The following is a 21,562-nucleotide window of genomic DNA, read 5'->3' on the forward strand; positions in this document are numbered from 1 at the left end:
ACTTTTATCAGTTGCTCTTTTGTTATGTTTTTTGAGAAATATCGTCGTTTCATATATTCCTTGATAAATGCATACATATCCCATATTGTTTTATATTTCTTTATTGTTAATATGGTTATGCTTACAAAATATATTAGGTATGGCTAACAATCCGGCAGATAAGCAAAGCGTGCCTTCTCATTCGAATGCAATGCCAAATCCTACATCAGGGATTAACATGAACTACATGCCTGTTCGACCACAGCCATTCACTTCACCTCCGCATACATTCTCACCATTCCCACCATACGATGGTAATTATGATGGGATGACACAGCCGTCAATGTCATACATGAGCTTGTTAGGCAGTCCACAAGGTTTGTTGTTTCCCACAGCCAGTTCTCAAAGTAGTGGACCTAATCAAATTTTACTGAACACTGGTGATTCAGGTGGAAAGGATATTCATGATGTTGATGGTGCGAAGCACACTTCGCCATTGAAAAGAGGGAAAAGATTAGCCCATAAAAAAAAGTTCCGTGTGCCAGGTTGAACTCAAGAGGCGTGGCTAATAAGTTTTGGCTTCCAGAGCACGATGATGTGCTTATTCCTTATCTTGTAGATTTAGCATTGGATGGTCTGAAGCCAGACAAGAACTTCAAGGCTGAAGCTTGTAAAATGGTTGTCATGAAAATCAACATGCAATTCAGGACTGATTTCACTCACCTTCATGTCATTAACCACTTGAAATGTTTGAGGAACAAATTCAATGACATGAAGGCTTGCCTTGATATAAGTGGTGCTGGGTAGGATGAAACAAGTAAAATGATTACATTGGATGATGAAACCTTAAAATCTTGGGCCCAGGTATAACAAATTCAGCATCTATATTGTCACCAAAATTTAATACATTTGATTCACTACTTATAAGTATTTGTTATTGCAAGACAAATCCAATTCTAAGTACAAAGCGTACATAAACAAACCCCTTCCTCACTTCAAAAATTTACAAGTTATCATGGGTGATGATCAAGCCAAGGGTGATTTTGTTAGGCCCGTGTACGCTAACATTAGGTCTAGTAGGTCCATACCTATTCCCGATGATGATTGCGAGATTCTAGAGGAGAGTGAAACTGAACCACAGTCTGATGCTTGCAACCAACCATATTCTGGTGCTGTTAACCAACCACAACCTACTAGATATAAGACTAAGAGTAAAGACAACATGACTTCATCATCTAACAAAAAAACCAGAAAATCTAATCGTGAAGAGGAAATGCTATGTGCCTTTGTTGAGTCCATGTCTCAGTCAATGAGAAATCAACACGTTATTCACAAAACTAAGCAGTTGGCTGCAGCGTTGAAGGAACATAGGTTTGAATATTTTGAGGAGTTCCTCGATAGGGTTTTAGACCATTTATATGATAATGAACGTGAAGTTAGGAGGTTTTTCATAAAATCCAAGGAAGGTTAGCAGAGGTACATCACAAAATTAGTTAACGACCAAGGTTGGCCGGATAGCTAGTTTGTTGGGTTTCGATTATATTTTGATGGATATTGTTGTGTTAATTGCAAACTATTAATGTTGCAATATATATTTTTATTATGAAAAACATCTATGTCGTTGTGGGATTGATGAATTGGTATATTTACAATCTTTGTTGCAGGTAAGTATGGTCGTGGAAGGATCAATGAGTTCTTTGAATTTTGCCTTTGCTTTTGATATCAGGTAAATGGGTTTGTTGCTTGGGTTTACTAATGTCGGCTTTTACATTCTGTTGCTTGGGTTTATTGTTCCATAGTCACACGTGGTTGCTGTGGGTTTGTGCCTGTTATTTGGAGCTTGTACAGCTTCTGCTACTGCTGGGGTTTGCCAACTGTTTTGTTTTGAGCTTGTGTAGCTCCTTGCTTTGTTGGGTTTGTGCCTGTTATTTGGAGCTTGTGCAGCTCCTGCTGCTGCTGGGGTTTGCCAACTATTTTGTTTTGAGCTTGTGTAGCTCCTTGCTTTGTTGAGTTTGTGCCTGTTATTTGGAGCTTGTGCAGCTCTTGCTGCTGCTGGGGTTTGCCAACTGTTTTGTTTTGAGCTTGTATTCGATCATTGCTTTGTTGGGTTTGTGCCTGTTATTTGGAGCTTGTGCAGCTCCTTCTGCTGCTAGGGTTTTCCAACTATTTTGTTTTGAGCTTGTGTAGCTCCAATCTTTGTTGGGTTTGTGCCTGTTATTTGGAGCTTGTGCAGCTCCTGCTGCTGCTGGGATTTGCCAACTGTTTTGTTTTGAGCTTGTATTCGATCCTTGCTTTGTTGGGTTTGTGCCTGTTATTTGGAGCTTGTGCAGCTCCTGCTGCTGCTGGGGTTTGTTGCTGTTTTGTTTTGAGCTTGTGTAGCTCCTTGCTCTTTGGGTTTGTGCCTGTTATTCCTCAGTTGTGCAGCTCCTGCTGCTGCTGGGGTTTGTTGCTGTTTTGTTTTGAGCTTGTGTAGCTCCAATCTTTGTTGGGTTTGTGCCTGTTATTTGGAGCTTGTGCAGCTCCTGCTGCAGCTGGGGTTTGGTGCTGTTTTGTTTGAGCTTGTGTATCTTTCATGCTCTTTGGGGTTGTGCCTGTTATTTGGAGCTTGTGTAGCTCCTGCTGCTGCTGTGGTTTGTTGCTTGTTTACCCCCAATCTGCTGGTTTTGCTGCTATTTTGTTAAGAGCTTGTGTAGCTCCTTGCTGCTGGGTGTGTTGCCGTTTTGTTTTTCCTTGCCTGTGGGTTACTTGCTGTTTAGTTTTGAGCTTGTGCAGCTCCTTGCACTTGATATGTGGCAATGATGATGATCATCGTTTACTGAGAATGTAATCTAACTTACATCGTTTATTATATCTAGATGAGGCAAAAGGGGATGAGATTGCAGCCTACATTGAATTGACAATGCCTAGGCGAGGCAATTCATCCTTATAATGCAATCTGTAATAAACATGTAAGTTATAGATGGGGCAATCAATTATGACAAGTTGATCTATTACTGAGCCATACAATATCAATTAGAATTTGTACCCAATTCAAACAACAATTTTCATTACATCCTCAATAGTTTTTGCAAGTACAGGTACATGACATGAAGTTTGTAATAATTAAAATAATACAAAAAATTGCTAATAAAATTGCAGAAATTTTCCAAGCTAGTAGTTGATTTTCGACAAGTCTCAATTCTTTCTTCAGCTTCTTTGATTGTAAAATATATTTATCTCCGTACCTATTTTCTTTGACATATTGGCTTCCTTGGTTGCTTGATGATTCTCCTCTTTCTTCAGCCCATTCGAAAAAATTACATTCTTTATTTAGGAATTTTGCACACCCCCAATAACACCTTCCCTTATTTTTACCATTCTTGCACACTTTCATCGGTGTTCGGAGATTGCAGTCGTAATAAACTTTATAATTCTGCCAGCACTCTTCTGATATCATTTTGATGTCGGGGCAGCAAATTGAAGACAATGAGAATTTTATAATTGCTGAAAAATAAGAATGCTTGGATTAATTTTGAGGTCTCAAGGTGAATTTATAGCCACCATGCCCCTGAACTAGCCGTTGCTACAGTGTTTTGCCTAAGAATATTGAGGTGATTTGGAAATAGCCGTTGCTACAGTGTTGCTACTTTGAAATCTGAATTTTGTGGCTTCAAACCGTTGCTACAGTGATTTTTAAATGTAAAATGAACTAGCCGTTGCTACAGTATCGATCATAAAACTAAAACTTGTCTATAAATTTTTTATGAATTAGGTTGGAATCCATAAATTAAATAGGATTCCTAATCCTATTCCTAGCCCTCGGTGAAACAAACATCCCCTTAGTATATAGATAAATAAGACAAGTAAATATAAATATAATTTGTATTATTGTATTTGCTCTTCACAAGAGAAAGCACAACAATTTTATATGTTATAGTACAAATTAATGTAATTGTTATAGATTTTTTATTTTTATTTCCCCCCCTTAGTCCTATAGCCCTAATAAAATCCCTCGGATCCAGCCAGACCTCGTCCTCGAGCAGACGCAATTTGTCTCCATCCCCCTCCCCACCCCAGCCTTTGCACAGAAAAGGAAAAGAAGAAAGGAATCCACAAAACAGCAAACACCAACCTATCGCGGGTCCCAAGTCTGCGCCTCACCCTCTATGACATCTCATCACACAACTCTTCGGAGAAAAGAAAAGAGAAGCCCGAACTCGTATCCGAACCCAAGACAGCTGATCTTAGCCCCGCAGGCCCCCATACTAGGCCGTAGGCTGCAGCAGGCCTGCTCCCCGCAACGATACCACCTACTCCTCCTCAGGGCCAACCGCGACGATTATCTAACTTTTTCTTTTCTTTACTTTTCCTGATTACCCCCGAAAACAAAACAAAATTGACAAATATCCACTCCGCACCCTCCACGTATGTCGTACGCGCACCATAGCGATGCTACTTCACCATCATTCATCGTACCCTCAGCCCTGATTCATTATTTTGTTGCCCTTTTTCAGAATCGCGTTTGAAAAAAGGGCGGAAAAATGAATGTTTATACACGCAACTGGAACCTGCTCCCGCTCCCTCGATCGCCTACCCAAAATCACTGATTCAGTGAAACCCCTCTCTTTGAATTTTTCCGATCCAACGACTTTTGACCCCCCACCCCCAAAACATCCAAATCCATGGTGGTGATTGATGAGTTGGGATTAGTAAGGAGATGAGGGATTTGGAGGAGCTGTTCTCGAAGTTGAACCCGATGGCTGAAGAGTTCGTGCCGACCTCGATCATGGATCGGAGTTACTGCGGCGAAAACGGGGGAAGGGTCGCTAGGGTTTACCTCAAGGGAACAAGGGATTCTTGGGGTTTTGCTAGAAAGGTGCCATTTTTGTTTTTGTGAACTCAACTTAAAACTTGTTTTTGCGTCTTAAAAATTTGGATCTTCCATTTTCATTATGATTTCGTAAGGTATTACTATAGAAAATATTAATAAAATTTATGTTCAAATATGCATATGCTTATTTAGGTTTAGTGATTAACTTGTTTTTTCAGTGAACAAATTAGAATCATGTCTTTTGGTCATTTTCTAGAATTTTTTTTTACTAGTTTACTTGTGCCTTATCTGATTGAATACTTTGGGTTTGTACATTTTTTTTTAATTTTTATTAGAAGAAGGGCAGGCTTGATAATCAAGGGAAGAGAAGGGCTAACAACAGAACTAGTATGGCACAGAGAGAGGATGTGATCAGGAGGACTGTTTATGTCTCTGACATTGATCATCAGGTAATTTAGAGGCACCGTATAGTTATTTGATTACAGCTTGTAATATGATCTGCAATAATTTAATCAGGCTCCACCGCTTAGTTCTATGCTTGATATATGCCTTTATATACAAGAATATGCTTTACACGCTGCACAATGCTGATGCTTTAGTAATTCCATTTTGTGGGTTATGTAGCAAACACATTTTGGATGAAAGAAGTGTGTAATCTTTAAATGGACGAATCATTGGATAGACTTCTCTCTGGGTCTTGCTTTACCGAGCTACATGTTTCTTCTTTTCCTTATACTAGCGTGCACCCCGTGCAAAGCACGAGCTCCTTTTTTTATTTTTGCTATAATAATTCTTTTTTTAAATGCTACAGCTTTTAAAGGTACGGTGTTCTGTTTATGCTAAATTGATTTTTCTACAGTAATAATACAGTAATTCGCTGTAGCATAAATAGTGAATTTTGAATCCTTGAATCATCCTATAAACTAGTGTATTCATTTTTTCCCGCTACAGTAATCCCAGTTTAATTGTTGTATTTTTTAAAAAATTTAAATTGCAACAGTATCCCACTTCTCTTACAGTATTCCCGTGTGCTACATTAATATTTTTTCAAAAAAACGCGTTGTCAATATGTAATTCAAAAAACTATAGCATTTTAAAAAAACTGTATCAGAGGCGGGAACTGTTGCAATCCAAATTTTTTTAAAAAGATTACAGGGACATTTAAAATCGGGATTACTATAGCGAAAAAAAAATATGCCCCACAATGTTCACAACTAGTAAACTTCTAACCAAGTTCCATTCTCATTTACCAAAAAAAGAAAAAAATATATATAATAAAATAAAAAATCACTTTAACATTGTTTGTAAGTTATCAAATAAAATCCTTAGCATTTGCTCTGTCTTCAACATGGGTCCTTTCAGAAAAATTTCGTTAAAAATCGCTGATGTGACAGATTAATATTGTGAGTTTGAAAACTGTTTGCTGACTGGACATCGCTCTTTCTCTCTCCTCGATTACCAGACCGGATTGTAAAGGGCTTTTTCGATAATAGTCCCTCAAATCTTTCATATTTTGGATAAGTACCCCATATCTTTATATTTTGAAATTAGCCCCCCAAATCAATATGTAATTCGAAATTATCCCCCAAATCTTCATATTTTGAAATTGGTCCTCCGAATATGTTTGAAATTAATCCCCAAATATTTTAACCTCGTACTAACTAGAGGGACTAATCTCAAAAAACTACAAAAATTTGGAGAACTAATTTTAAAATATGAAGATTTGGAGGAATGATTTCAAAGCACTTAAAAGTTTTCAAGGATTAATTCCAAAATATGAAGAGTTGGGGCAGTAATTTCAAAAATATATGAAAGATTTAGGGGATTAATATCAAAAGTTGAATTCATTCTGATAACGTAGCAGTTGTCTGAGGCCGCCTCCGAAGGTGAATCCCCAAATCTTTCATATTTTGAAATTAGTCCCCCAAATCTTCATATTTCAAAATTAGTCCCCCTAAGTGTTTTGAAATTAGTCTCCTAAATTTTCATAGTAGTCGCCCATATATTCATATTTTGAAACTAGTCCCCCAAATCTTTTAAGTTTTTAAAAATTAGTCCCTCTAGTTAGGACTAGGTTGAACCACTTGGGCGGATAAATTTTAAAACACTCAATATATTTGGGGGACCAATTATAAAGTATGAAATTTTGGGGCAGTAATTCAAAATATCTATAAATTTGAGGAACTAATTTTAAAATATTAAAAAAATATGGGGGATTAATATTGATAAAACCCTTTACTTTTGGGTCTAGTAAATAAGGAGAGAAAAGGAAATATGTTCGGTCATGAAACAATATTAAAAAATTACAATTTTAACCTGCCATGTCAGCGATTTTTAACAGCATATTTTAAAGAGTACCCATGTTGAAGATGGAGGAAACATTAAGGACTTTATGTGATGACTTACAAACATCAAGGACCTATATGGTTTTTGGCCTATACTTCAGGGAACTCCACTGAGGTTTTGCCTTTAGTTTACTTCCTATTCTTCTTCCACTGATTCAATTATAGACTCCTTGACTTTCATATTTTATTACATAACCAAAAGGGTATGAGGACCTCCTTTTAATCTTACTAGTAGAAAAGAACTATTTCTATGGTAGAGTTTTCTCACAAGCATCAGAACACTTAGCTTTCTGAAAATCTTGTTTTTCAGAGTTTCTTCAAATCTGCTTGTTAGATTCTTCTCAGTAAAATTCTCCATAAAGCTTTCATCAGTAAATATGTATTTGTACTTCAATTGTTCTATTTCTCGAGTTACCTCCATCATAGATGATTCTCTCAACAACCCGACGTATTTTGTTTCATCCCTCTTTTCATTAGTAAACATGTTTACATATGCTAGAAGTCTAGAACTAAAACCAAAATTTGAAACTGAAATCTTGGTATTAGCAAACTTGTCAAAACTACAATGAGCACACAACACCAAAATTGATTTCTTGAATGCCTGGGTTGTTTTTAGTGGTTAACTCTCTCCAAAGAGTATTAACAATAGAAATTGCTGTATGGAGGCAATAGGAACACTTTATAAAAAGCAGTTTGTATGAATTATCTTACCAACTAAATAAGTCCTGCAAGGTGTTTAGCAACCTGCTCATCACTTCTGTTATATTGCATCTTTGGTCTATTCTACTGATATGAATATCCACACTTGGGAATATAGTAACAGAGGTTATCTTGTAACCACACCACTTGCATCTTCATTCATGATTTGACAGTGGATTTAGAATACTATATCGAAGTCCAATTTGTGGTTACATCAAAAAGCTTGACTAGAAAATGATGTTTGATTAGAAGGCCACTCTGATCATATCTAAAATAAGCTTGACTAGAAAATGATGTTTGATTAGAAAGCCTCTCTTATCATATCTAAAATATTTTGTAGTATTTTGTAGTGCTTCTTATTGCATTGTCTTAAAGTCTGTGATTGATTATCCATTAATTTTCATTTTCACCTTCTTTAGTTAGACCCTCCTTTTAGTATTTAAAACTAAGGCTTCGACATTCAAATGTTTTATTACTAGGTTACAGAAGAACATCTTGCAGCTCTCTTCATCAACTGTGGGCAGGTGAGGTCCTTATCTATCAAGTTATCTGTATGTGCGTAGAAAGTTTGATATTATTGCAATTGATCCTTATTTCATGTTGAAGGTTGTTGATTGTCGTGTGTGTGGTGACCCGAAATCTGTTCTTCGCTTTGCTTTTATAGAGTTTACTGATGAGGGTAAACTTTCAATTCAATCTCCCATTCTTTGTTTCAGCTTTCAATTTTATCAGCTTATCATGTTATGTTCAAACTATGTTGGTTCCTTACACTTTTTTGTCAAATATCAGAAGGTGCACGGGCTGCTTTAAGTCTGTCAGGAACTATGCTTGGATTCTACCCAGTAAAAGTGACGCCTTCTAAAACTGCAATTGCACCAGTCAACCCAACATTCTTGCCAAGGGTAAGCAAAGCTTTAAGCCTTCAACTTTTTATGCCCAGTACTATGTAGATTTACCAATGCAAACCCTTGAAATAAACCTAGATAATCTTTCAAGTGGTTTTCCCCCATTGAGGCTAACTATTCCTGTGGCCTTCAGTCTGATGATGAACGTGAGATGTGCGTTCGGACTGTTTACTGCACGAACATTGATAAGAAGGTAATTTTCGTTGATTCTTTCTCGTGGCTGCGTAGTTATTGTCTACTCTGTTTACTTATTGAGGATTCATTTCATGTAGGTTACTCAAGCAGAGCTGAAACTCTTTTTTGAATCGATATGTGGAGAGGTTCGTTGTTTTTGGTCCAAGTTTATACAGGATGGATGACTTTTTTGTGAATCTTCATATAGTTATTAATGTTAAAGAAGTTATTCTTTGTGGGAGAGAATATACTGAGGAGTACTCTCTTTTGATAGGTTTATCGCATGAGAGTGCTGGGAGACTACCGCCATCACACTTGCATTGCATTTGTTGAATTTGTAATGGTTAGCATTTCTTCCTTCTTGAGATGTTATTTTTCACATTTATGTTTTCTTTTCTTTTTTTTCTTAATGGATAATTTTCAGATCAGACAAGTATATTAGTGAATGCATGCACTTGCATAAGCAAGCAAACACATGACCTGAAAAGAGAGTTAGATTCTAAATGTGTAAAAAAAAAGAAGCAAATTTGACGCTCTAGTTTTTAAGAATTGCAGATAATTTTTTTTAAAGTTCGAACTCTGTGTTGGCACATGCTATAGCATGTTTTTCTTTCATGTTAATCCAAATAGGGCAACTTAGGCAATAGGCAGTGATACTTTTGTCCATCATTTTCTCCATTTACTAATCCTATGTTTTTCTTTGTATATTCCAAGAAGCAATCTACCTTCTCAACCAATTCACATGGAGCATATAACGAAGCATGAGTTCTCGTCGCGCAGGGGAGTTTGGGGGGGGGGTGTTGGGGGGGGGGGGTTACAAAGAACTCTTTGTATATTAAAAAAGTAATAAGTGCTTCATTTTCCCCCATACTGTTTCGTTCTGTGTCTTCATAATATAGAACTATAGATGCCATGCTTACATAAATATCAAATTATATCCATCAAAAAAGGAAGAAATTTAATCTATGAGAGGTATTGTTTAAAGCTAAGAATTTTCCCATTTTTATGATGGCGCTCTACTTTTATGTCTTCATAAAATAGATGGCATGGTCTTTTTTAAAGTCCTAAAACACAGTATTTATTTCCATGTAGTGTCTACTTCATGCATCTAGGCAACTGATAAGTGCAATTACGTACTCCATAGGCTTGTCTGTGTTTGATGTCCTTTCCATATGTCTTTTCCTTATGTTTATTCTTATGCATTTGCTTTGGTTCATGCTCTATGAGGTTTTACTTACTGTCCATTGAATTTGCGCCTATATGTGCTAATACTATGTTCAAAATTACACAGTCGAGACTCAGACGCATGTTTCTAAATTTCTGATAAGATCTATCAATTTTCTCATCTTAACTAGGTTGCCCAGACACTTCATCTAGGCTCCTGTATCCGTGTTTGTGTTCGTATCCGATACTTGTTGGACACTTTTTGAATATATACATACATTTTCAGTTGTGTACTTAATTATATATAACACATGCTTTAGTTTAAAAATACTTGGGATACACTTCTTGAATGTATATCGTACCACTTCACCTCAAATTATGTTACTCATTGGATACGTGACTGGTTTGTTTTAGCACATACATAATTCATAAGCATGATTCTAAAGAGTCGTTGGATATCTAGTTCAATAACAAGTTGTTGTTCAATTTTTAATTACCCACGAAAAAATAAAATAAAAATGGTATAAAGAGTTTAGTTCTCATACCATGTGAATGAAAAACAATATTGGTCTCATGTAGATTATTAATTTTAATATGTATGTATATATTCGCGTCCCCCCATCCTAACTTTTAGGATTTTGTCGTGTCCTGTACTCGCACCCATGTCCGTGTCCACACCTGAACCCGTATTCATGTAACATAGCATCTTACGAACAAGTCGCACATTAATGGATCTGATGAGGACATCACACAGCCTCCACATCGCACATATTTTCGCCGCCGCCGTCGTGTTGCCTCAGCTCATACGTGGCTTTGATCTTGAGAAGACTTGGAGTCTAGCTAGTATTACTTTTTATTTTCTCTTTATTGTATTTGCTCAATAATTTTAGTCCCACGTCGGATATAGGAGTGAACTTGTAGTTGTTGAAGGTCTATTTAAAGAGGCCAATTCTATGAATAAATCAATGAATATTTGAAGAAAATTTTGTTTCATTTGTGAAACTTTGGGTAATTGATTTGATTTCTAAGATTGCGTTAATGGTGGTGAAGCCAAGGTCCGGGTTGCGATTCGTGGTTATATCTTGTTAATTTTTTAAACCCTAGCTTTCCCCAAATCTTTGTTCTTCCCCAAATTTCCCAAATCCCTTACATAAAACCCTAAAAATTCCTATCGTCCTGCATCATTTTTGGTATCAGAGTAAAAGTAGATCAACCTGATTCTTCTCCATCTCAAGTTCTTCCATCTCTTTCTTCCTTTCACTTGTTCTATTTTATTTTAATTTGAAAAAAAGAAAGGAGCCGAATTTAAAAAAAAAATCCGAAATCTTTGAGATCCAAGTAAAATCATTCATCCTAACCACCCCTTCACTCCCAAAACTCATCACAGCCCTCCATTAAAAAAAAAAAACCCTTACCTTCCCTCATCACTGCCGCCAGCTTATTTCTTCTTCTCTTCACCACCCCTCTTCTTCTTTCTCTCCGACCACTGGCGCCACTCATCTCCTCCTCACAGCCGCCAAACCCTCTCATTTCTCAATCCGCAGAGCCTCTCTCTCCTGTCTCCTCTTCCGCAACCCATCACCACACCTTGGCCTTTAGCGCACCCCCCTTTAAACCTCTCAGATCCGTCCCCCTAAGCCGACGCACCGACCTCCATCATCTCCTCCAACACCGCCTTCTTTTCTACCTCTCTCCCTTCCACTATGACTCAATCGTCTGCCACCGCCGCCTCGTCCTCCCGCGTCATCACCTCCGCAACAGACGACTGAACATCGCAGCCGTACGACCCCGCCACATCCGACGCCACCGCACTGCCTCATCAGTCTGTCGCGTCCGACACCACCACATACCTCATCCGACGCCACCATCTGGTCATCTCGACGCCCGCCGACTGTTTGTCCCGACGCCCGACCGTCAGCCTCGACCCGATAGGTCACCCGCGTCTCTGTTCCTCTTGTTATCCTCCAGTTCAGGTCAGATCTCATCCCTCGGTCATCTACGCTCCACTTCGCTGCTGTTTCACTTCACGGACAGATCTCTGTAACAACAACTAGCACCGTCAATCATCCTGAACTCACAGCCTGCAATACCATCAACCAAAGGTTTATTAGCGAATCTTCATCAAGGTAATTCTAATATCATCAATTCTACGTCTTTCTAATTGATCTGAAAATTGTTACAATCACTTTTAGATTGGTTCATCTTGCGTGCTATCAATATTGTTAGCTGTCCACTAAACTTGTGAGTCTGTGATTCTGTTCTACCTTTATCGGTGCTAGATCTCAATTTTAAATTAGAACTATTCCAAATCTAGCTTGATTAATTATCTTGCTGCAATCTTACGGCTCAATATTATCAGCATGAATTTTGTTGTCAATATAATTATCATAAGTTAAATAATTAATGTTCTAATTTGTAACAAACCGTGGGATGGCGTATTAAATATTGCGAATTGCTCTCCTTGTTGATTTCTCATTTTCCATCGTATTCCACATTATCATTTAGCATCATGTTAGGTGTTAGAATTGATTTTGCATTTTGATAGATTGCATTTAGGCGAAAATTAGTTGGTAATTCAATGCATCGTTATTATTAGGATCACCTAGATTGCATTTAGAAACTAATCTGTTGCATGCGCACCCGTAGTGGAACACAATATTCTCCCACAGATCCTAATTCCGAGATGGATCCTAACCTTGCAAGCCTCACAAAAGCCATAGAAGCTTTAACTGCACGATTCGATATTGTTGAACAATATTTGAGAGAGACGAGGGAACATTTAGATCGAGTGATAGATAGGCCCCATGAACGTGATGAAGAAGACGAATCTCGAAACGAACATTATCCCCATCAACCTCATGAATAGATAGGCCCTCACGCCAACCGTTTTGGAAATCGCCCACCTAGGGACAATTCATCCTTTGACCCAAATGAGATGCATCTAAAGTACGTTAAACTAGAGGCACCCACTTTCGAAGGCCAGTTGGATCCTAAGGTTTTTATCGATTGGATGTTGGACATGGACCACTATTTCGGTTGGTATAAAATATCCGATGATAGGCGAATTCGATTTGCCAAAATGAAACTAGTGGGTTAGGCTAGACAATATTGGCCTAACGTTGAGAAGCTGATGATTCTTAGGAGGCAAGAACCCATATAGACTTGGGATGAGATGTAATTGAAACTCCAAGAAAAATACTTGTCTGTGTCGTACAAACAACGCTTGCTCGATCAATGGCAGTGCTTGACGCAAGGCAATCGGCCAGTATCAGAGTACATCACCAAATTTGATGAATTTCTGGTTAGGTGTGGTGAGAATGAATCTGACACTGTAGTCTTGTCTAGATTCGCTCAAGACTTGGGGAAGATCTTAGGCGCGAACTCTTTGTGCGAGACATCTCCACTCTAGAACAAGCCTATCAGCTTGTCCAAGATTTAGATCGATCACAAGGCTCTCCTCGCACTAGACGCACCGACTATGGGAATAATACCAATAAGTCCATCACTGTTAAGTCCCCACTTAGTCAACCACAATCTCAACCTCGAACTGGATCTAGTACCTCCACGCAGAAGCTAGATGATAAACGCAAGGGAGTTTATAGCGAGTCATCTAGATTGGCTCAATCTACTCGATATTTTAGGTGTCAAGGGTTTGGTCATATTGCTGCTCAGTGTCCGCGTAAAATAAGAACTTTAATTGTTGAGACCCGATCGGATAGTGACCAGGATGATTTAGAGGAGATTGTCCACAACCCTAATGAATATGTTTGGGAGAACGAACCTGCCGATGCTATCTTAGGATGTATTTTGAGAGTGCCCACACCCTCGACAACAAAGTGGACGAAGTTTCCTGTCAACTTAGTGTTGTGAGGTGCGCATTAACTCAACCTATGGATAGTGATGACTGACGTAAAACTATAATTTTTCACACAACCACAAAGATCAATGACAAAAACTGTCGAGTCATAATTAACAGTGAGAGTTGTGTTAACGTCGTCGCCTCCAACATGGTGACTGTACTTGGATTGAAACCTGTTCTCCATCCTCAACCATATAAAGTATCTTGGGTAAATACTGTGTCCATTGAGGTAAAAGAACGATGTCTTGTCCCGATTCAATTTGTTACTTATTCGGATAAGATTTGGTGTGACATTGTTATCATGGATGTTGGACACATCATTTTAGGTAGACCTTGGATATATGATGTAGATGTCACTATCTATGGATGATCAAACACCCATTCATTCGTTCATGATGGAAAGAGGATCAAATTAGTTCCATCGCGACCTGCCCCCCATCTGCTCCTAAACGAACCGATTCTTCCAACAACCAAAGAGACTAAATTTGATCAGCTTCAAGTCTCTGGACAAGGAGGTTGTTAAAGGGTCTACCGTTGTTGCCCTTGTTGCTAGGGAGATTATCGAGAACTCCCAAGAGCAAATTCCTTCTGCAGTAACTCCAATATTAAAGGAATTTGCAGATGTTTTTTTGGAAGAACTCCCAAACGCTCTACCCCGATGCGTGACATCTAACATGCTATAAATTTTGTTCCAGGATCTAATCTTCCCAACTTGCCTCATTACAGAATAAATCCAACCGAACATGTCAAACTCAAGAGGCAGGTTGAAGAACTGTTGACTAAGGGGTCCATTAAAGAGAGCTTGAGTCCGTGCGATGTGCTGGCATTACTAACCTCTAAGAATGACGGTTCATGGAGAATGTGTGTTGATAGTCGAGCAAATCAACAAAATCACCGTGAAATATCGATTTCCTATTCCCAGACTGGATGATATGTTAGATATGATGTCTGGAACCACTATATTTTTCAAAATTAATTTGAAGAGTGGCTATAATCAAATTAGGATTCGTCCAGGGGATGAGTGGATGATAGCTGGATGATAGCTTTAAAGACGAAACATGGTCCATATGAGTGGATGGTTATGTCTTTTGGGTTAACAAATGCTCCTAGCACCTTCATGCGAGTTATGACTCAGGTACTACGACCTTTTATGGGCAAATTTTTGGTCGTTTATTTTGATGATATCTTAATTTATAGTAAGTCGCTAGAGCATCATATTGACCATCTTAGTCAAGTCTGTCTCACTTTGAGGAAGAAGAAGCTATTTGCAAATCCCAAGAAATGTATTTTCATGACTGACCAAGTTATATTTTTGGGATTTGTTGTGTCTTCTCAAGGAGTTTCTGCTGACCCTCAAAAGGTTCAGGCAATTGTAGAGTGGCCCGAACCCTGGAGTATACGAGATGTAAGAAGTTTTCATGGGCTAGTAACTTTTTATAGGCGATTTATCAAGGAGTTTAGTGCTATCATGGCTCCAATTACAGATTGTCTGAAAAAAGAGAAATTTCAATGGTCCGAAGAAACTGCCACGACTTTCAAAGAAATCAAGCAGAGAATGACTGATGCACCTGTTATGGGACTTCCTGATTTCTCTAAGGTGTTTGAGGTTGCGTGTGATGCCTCAGGCATTGGTATAGGTGGAGTATTGAGCCATGAGAAGCATCCCATTGCCTACTTTAGTAAAAAACTTAGTGGTGCTAAACTGAACTACTCTACCTACAATAAGGAGTTCTATGCGGTTGTGCAATCATTACGTCATTGGCGACATTATCTTTTACCGTAAGAATTCGTTATTTATTCGGACCTGAAGCCCTTCGGTATCTTAACTCTCAGAAGAAACTCAATGCCAAGCGTGCTCGATGGGTTGAATTTCTACATGACTACACTTATACCTTCAAACACATGGCTGGAGTTGAGAACAAGGTGACTGATGCACTCAGTCGCCAAGCTTGTCTTCTAAACCGAATGAGTGCGGAGGTAGTGGGTTTCGAAAGAATCAAAGGGGAATATGAATCATGTCCCGACTTTGGAGAGATTTTTGTTTCTTTAAAAGGAGTGACTCCTGAGATAGATGGTTTTTTGCTCCAAGATGGCTATTTATTTTGATTTCGCAAGTTATGCATTCCCCGTACTTATTTGAGAGATTATCTTGTTTGGGAATTGCATGCAGGAGGTCTTGCTGGTCATTTTGGTCGTGAAAAGAATATAGAGGTTGTGGAAACTTTGTTTTACTGGCTAAGCCTTAAAAGAGATGTTGCGAAGTTAATAGGATAATGTCGCACTTGCCAATTAGCTAAGTAACGTAAACAAAATACTGGTCTGTACACACCTCTCCCTGTCCCAGATCGTCCCTGGCAGGATGTGAGTATGGATTTTATTTTGGGACTCCCTAAGACTATCAGAAAACATGACTCCATTTTTGTAGTTGTGGATCGCTTTACAAAGATGGCCCACTTCTTACCGTGTAACAAAACGTCTGATGCTTCTAAAATTGTTCGGATTTACTTTGATGGTGTGGTCAAATTGTATGGTTTGCCTAAAATCATTGTATCTGATAGGGATGTGAAGTTTATGAGCTATTTTTAGAAAACTTTATGGCACAAGATGGGGACTAAACTTTAGTATTCGTCTGCTTTTCATCCCCAAACTAATGGTCAAACCAAGGTAGTTAATAGGAGTCTAGGCAATCTTTTTGCAATGTTTGGTTGGTGAGAATTTAGGAAATTAGGATCTTCTATTACCCATTGCAGAGTTTGCATCCAATAACTCAGTCAATAGGTCAGTAGGCATGAGTGCATTTGAAGTTGTGCATGGTTACAAGCCTAGGAAGCCTATAGACCTTATTCCCATGTCGCATCATCCTCGGGTGTCCGAGTCAGCAATTGCTATTACACATTCATGATTTGCATCAAGAAATCAACAAGAAAATTCAAGAAATCAATGAACAATATATAAGTCCCATGTTGATTTACTAGAAGACATTTTGAATTTAACGAAGGTGATTATGTAATGATCCAGATTCGTCCGGAACGGATTCCACCTAGAGTCGTCAAGAAATTGCATGCTCATAGTGCTGGACCTTTTAAGATTATCAAGAAAATTAACTCAAATCCTTATGTAATCGATTTACCTTCAGATTTCGGAATTAGTTCGACATTTAATATTACAGATTTGGTAGCTTATAAAGGTCCCCCTTTTAACCTTAAAAATCCACTTCTGGATCTTGATGAGCCTACCCCCGATCCTTTCCTTTAGGGACCCCCGTTACCACCATTGCCTACTATTTTTATCCCATTTATAGCTGAACAGATTGATAGCATTCGGGATGACCAAATCATCTCCACTCGAGATGGTGGTTGCAGACGATATCTAGTGCATTGGAAAGGTCGTCTTGAATCTAATGATACATGGATTACTCGTGAGGACCTGCAGCGCCTGGCTCCGGATCTATTAGAGTATTATGAGAGCCAGTTAGAGCCTTACTCGACAGAGTCGAGTTCTTCCCACCCTGGGGGAATTGATGAGGAAATCGCACAGCCTCCACTTCGCACATATTTTCGCCGCCGTCGTCGTGTTGCCTCAGCTCATATGTGGCTTTGATCTTGAGAAGACTTGGAGTTTAGCTAGTATTACTTTTTATTTCCTCTTTATTGTATTTGCTCCATAATTTTAGTCCCACATCGGATATGGGAGTGAACTTGTAGTTGTTGAAGGCCTATTTAAAGAGGCTAATTCTATGAAATAAAGCAATGAATATTTGAAGAAAATTTTGTTTCATTTGTGAAACTTTGGGTAATTGATTTGATCTCTAAGATTGAGTCAATGGTGGTGAAGCCAAAGCCCGGGTTGCGATTCATGATCATATCTTGTTAATTTTTCAAACCCTAGCTTTCCCCAAATCTTTGTTCTTCCCCAAATTTCCCAAATCCCTTACATAAAACCCTAAAAATTCCCATCGTCCTGCAAAACAGGATCTTTACAATTCTGTTGTATGAGTTTGTTTAGTGAGTTTATTTTCTTTCTTTGAATGCTTCTTGACATCTATATTATCTTAGACAAATTCTGCGCTAAATGTACTTTGTACGATAACATGAAACAATATATTAGCTTGGCTTTCAACACTGTAGTATTGGATGTTAAGTAAGAATGTCTTTCGGTCAAAACTTATACGAGGTGGTCTAGCCATAGTCGCGAGTAGGGTTCACTCACATTGTGGCATGGATACATGTACCCTTTAGGACATGTGTCCTTGCACAGTGCAAATGAAATCAGGTATCAAGGAGAAACCCCGAGTTCGACCCTCAACTCGGCCAATTACGGAACCCCAGGGGAGCTTACGGGTAATACACCTGGCTTGGAATCGTGTAACTGGTCACTTGTGGGGGGGTTTAAGGAGGCTGAAACGCAAGCCAAACACTCCAAGCCTGATAGTACTGACCAAGTAAACCTCAAAGTTTGGGCCCCTCTTTCACAGCCCAGGCGCAAGTGAATAAAACAAAGTTGCAATGCCTAATAACTGGAAATTGGAGATTGGCATGCGATAGACACAAATTTACTATTGGCCTTGTGGACTAAGACCTCTAGCCCCAACCACTAGGCCACCTGCTGGGGGTGATAGTAAAAGTATTTAAAATACACTCTGCAAAAAGGAAGTGTGGCAAGCCAGAAGGACTAGGGTCCTTGGATTGAGATCGGGTGTACTGAAAAATGACACATGGATTTGTTAGGAATTCGGGTCGGAGTCACAGAGCCAAGGTTTTTTGTAATTAGAATTTAGGATTTTGAAGAGGGGAAAAAAAACAAGAACGCACCATGATTTCAATTATTGGATTTCACACCTAATCACACATCCAATCATATGTGAGGAAAGAAAAGATGATGTTCAAACCCAATACAATTCCAATTGATTAGCCCTCCCCTTTTTACAAGAGAAGACTTAAAGCCTCTTTTATGAGAAAATCTTAACTTGATTCCTAAGAAAACTTGTTTTACACTAAAATTCTAAAATGGTTTTTGGATTTATAAGACTAAACATATTTCCTAATAAAAAAATTGTAATTAATCGTTTAAAAAAACATTTTTTTGGATCACATGCCAGACACCTAATTAAAATAAAATTCTAAAAGAAAATTTTAAATCTTAGTCTGAATATTTCTTGAATGCTGATAATTAGAATTGGATCTTTAACTTATAAGTTGTAGATACAGTTATGAATTTCATACTCTGATATGAATATTGAGTGTTGGATATGATGACAATTGTCGAAAACTGATATGTCTCTTCTGACTATATGTATATCTGATTCATTTGAGTGTATGTAATGGTTATTAATAATTACTGATATATATTTAAATGAGGTAAACTGATTTCTTGAAATTGATTGTAAGAGGCATAAGCCGCATTACATACTTTCTATTCTAAAGTCAATAAGGTTTCACATCCAAGTGTCAGAAACAGATGATATGAATGTTGTGTCCTGGTATGCTGAACACTCATTTTTTTGGGAAGGGGAAGTCCTTACATATTCAAGGTGTTCTTTTGCATCAAAAGGACCAAAAGCATCCCTTAAATCAAAATTAACACAAGTAATAACTGTAATAACTGTAGTAAGTCAGAACCATGGATATGTTTCCAGGTTCAGGTTATCCTTGCAGTTTTTTGGTAGTTGTTTACTATTTTCCTCCCCAAATAAACCACAATTTAGTATTTCAGGAGCTAAAGATCAGTTGCTGTATTGGGACATGAATGGAAGAACTGATATTATATTAATGGTTTTCATATGCTTATATGACTTGATTATTAGCATATCTAGGTTTATAATTGCTTTCGTGTGATCATTTTGAACAAACTCACTTTTAAGGGATCATTTTTTTTGTCATGATGTATGGTTGTAATTGTTTGAAATTTTCTTGCAGGCTGATAGTGCAACTGCTGCTCTCAATTGTAGTGGGGTGGTGGTAGGATCTTTGCCGATAAGGTATTTAAGTATTCCATCCATACCTATAATCAAGTTTCCTATTCAAAATAGTTTTCTGAATGAGTTCTGATATTGATTTTTCAGGGTAAGTCCCTCAAAGACTCCAGTGCGACCTCGTGTACCTCGCCCGCAAATACATTGAACCTTTGCAGACTCATGAATCGGCTGATAGAACCGCCGGACCTACATGCATATAACCCCATCAAGTAAATGTTTTTGATATAGTTAGTTATGCTGCAGCATTTTCCTACAGGTCTTCGTAGTTTTTCTTAGCATATCGATATTACAGGATTTATATCTATTTATAGTAAGCTTCCGGAGTGGAATCTCCTAAACTCGAAAGCGAATGATGATTTTGTAGAAATTGTTCTGATGGTATGGGAAGTGGTCTACAAGGGCTGAAACTGAGTTTATTTGTCTCTGCTGCTGCATTTTTTGTGCAGAAATCTTGCATCTGTCAACTTATGTAGTTTTTTCTGTTAAGTAAAATGCTTGGGATCCTTTAGGAGATTCAGGAATCGGGGGCGTTTCCCAATATTACTTTCGAGGTTAGATGAAGAATTGGTAGCAAATGATTTACTAACTTCAGACATTCTGAGGCCTGGAGAGAAGTACTGAAGAGTTGGATGATGAATTGCTACAGTTTTTAGGAAAATTCTCTTTGCTTTTGCAATCTGTCCTTTGTAGTAGGCGATGCTTTGACCTCAAAAGGGTGTTGATATAGAAGTTGAAATTCTCTCTCATTTTGTGTTATAGTGATCGGGGAAAAAATGCAAATTTTGGCACACCATCTTACACTGGTTTTTTTTTGGGGGCGTGGGGGGCGTGTTGCAACTGCTACTTGTAGGCAAGTACGACAATCAATTGTTCGTTTTAGCTTATAATTACAATTGCAACTATTCACAAAATGATCTCCGGTTCATGACTTAAATCAGATTTAGAAGTAAGTCACAATTGCAAGCTTTGTAACTTTAATTGTTTGCAACTATGATTGTAAGTGACAACAATTGTAGCATTTACATTTGCATGCGGCTGGTGCGTGCATTGTAAATACAGTTTCAGTGAACCAAATGACCCTGAAGACTTTGTTTCTCTCTATTGAGTGCAAATGCTTCTGTAGAGCGTCCAATCTCTCTTCTACATCTCCTGTGTGAAAATTCAATTCCCATGGGACTTCTCAAGAAATGTCGAGGATTTGCATCAGAACTATTTGGGAATTTCCCATCTTGGGTTAACAAGTACGAACGATGAAGAACAAAAATAACTCAATTCATAGTCCAATTCATGATTTTATCGATCCATTTGTCATTATCTACAAAATATTGAAATCAAATTTTCTGGAGTTGTTCGGGGGTGAGTTTGGTTTTGTATAGTTGGAACAAGAAATATGTTTGCAACACTGTAGCTTTTAACTCCTGTTATTGGAACACTCTTTAATTTCAACAGTGTTGCGAGTCCATTATTTTTGGCCTGTTCTCGCTTTACAAACATTTTGGTTTTGTAACAACTATTAACCAAACACCTGTTGCCCTGCTATATCACGCTCAAGTAAAACCAGTTTAATGGTAGACTGCTAATAAAGATGCAAAATATTATGACATGTTCTTTTATATATATATATATATATATATATATATATATATATATATA

At 38.0% G+C, this 21,562-nt stretch overlaps 1 protein-coding gene across 2 annotated transcripts; it reads left to right on the forward strand.

Annotated features, from left to right (window-relative positions):
• Positions 4,662-20,333, forward strand: LOC109822180 (polyadenylate-binding protein-interacting protein 11-like). 2 transcript variants are annotated; one of them, XM_020388345.1, is made up of 10 exons: positions 4,662-4,834; positions 5,125-5,238; positions 8,313-8,357; positions 8,440-8,512; positions 8,623-8,735; positions 8,872-8,931; positions 9,011-9,058; positions 9,187-9,255; positions 19,851-19,912; positions 19,997-20,333. In XM_020388345.1, exons 1-10 carry the CDS (start codon positions 4,676-4,678, stop codon positions 20,052-20,054), a joined length of 801 nt encoding a protein of 266 aa, XP_020243934.1. In that variant the 5' UTR covers positions 4,662-4,675; the 3' UTR covers positions 20,055-20,333. The 2 variants fall into 2 exon arrangements, with proteins under 2 accessions (XP_020243934.1, XP_020243942.1); XM_020388353.1 differs by lacking the exons at positions 19,851-19,912; positions 19,997-20,333 and adding an exon at positions 9,630-9,695.

Source organism: Asparagus officinalis, chromosome 1, assembly GCF_001876935.1.
Source record: "Asparagus officinalis chromosome 1, Aspof.V1, whole genome shotgun sequence".
Taxonomy (NCBI): Eukaryota; Viridiplantae; Streptophyta; class Magnoliopsida; order Asparagales; family Asparagaceae; genus Asparagus; species Asparagus officinalis.

Excerpts from the sequence above, each read along its gene's own strand:
- LOC109822180 (XM_020388345.1), top strand. The coding sequence starts at position 4,676 with ATGAGGGATTTGGAGGAGCTGTTCTCGAAGTTGAACCCGATGGCTGAA. Across the intron at positions 8,358-8,439 it reads TCTTCATCAACTGTGGGCAG|GTTGTTGATTGTCGTGTGTG; the intron begins GTGAGGTCCTTA and ends TTCATGTTGAAG. Across the intron at positions 8,932-9,010 it reads GCACGAACATTGATAAGAAG|GTTACTCAAGCAGAGCTGAA; the intron begins GTAATTTTCGTT and ends CATTTCATGTAG.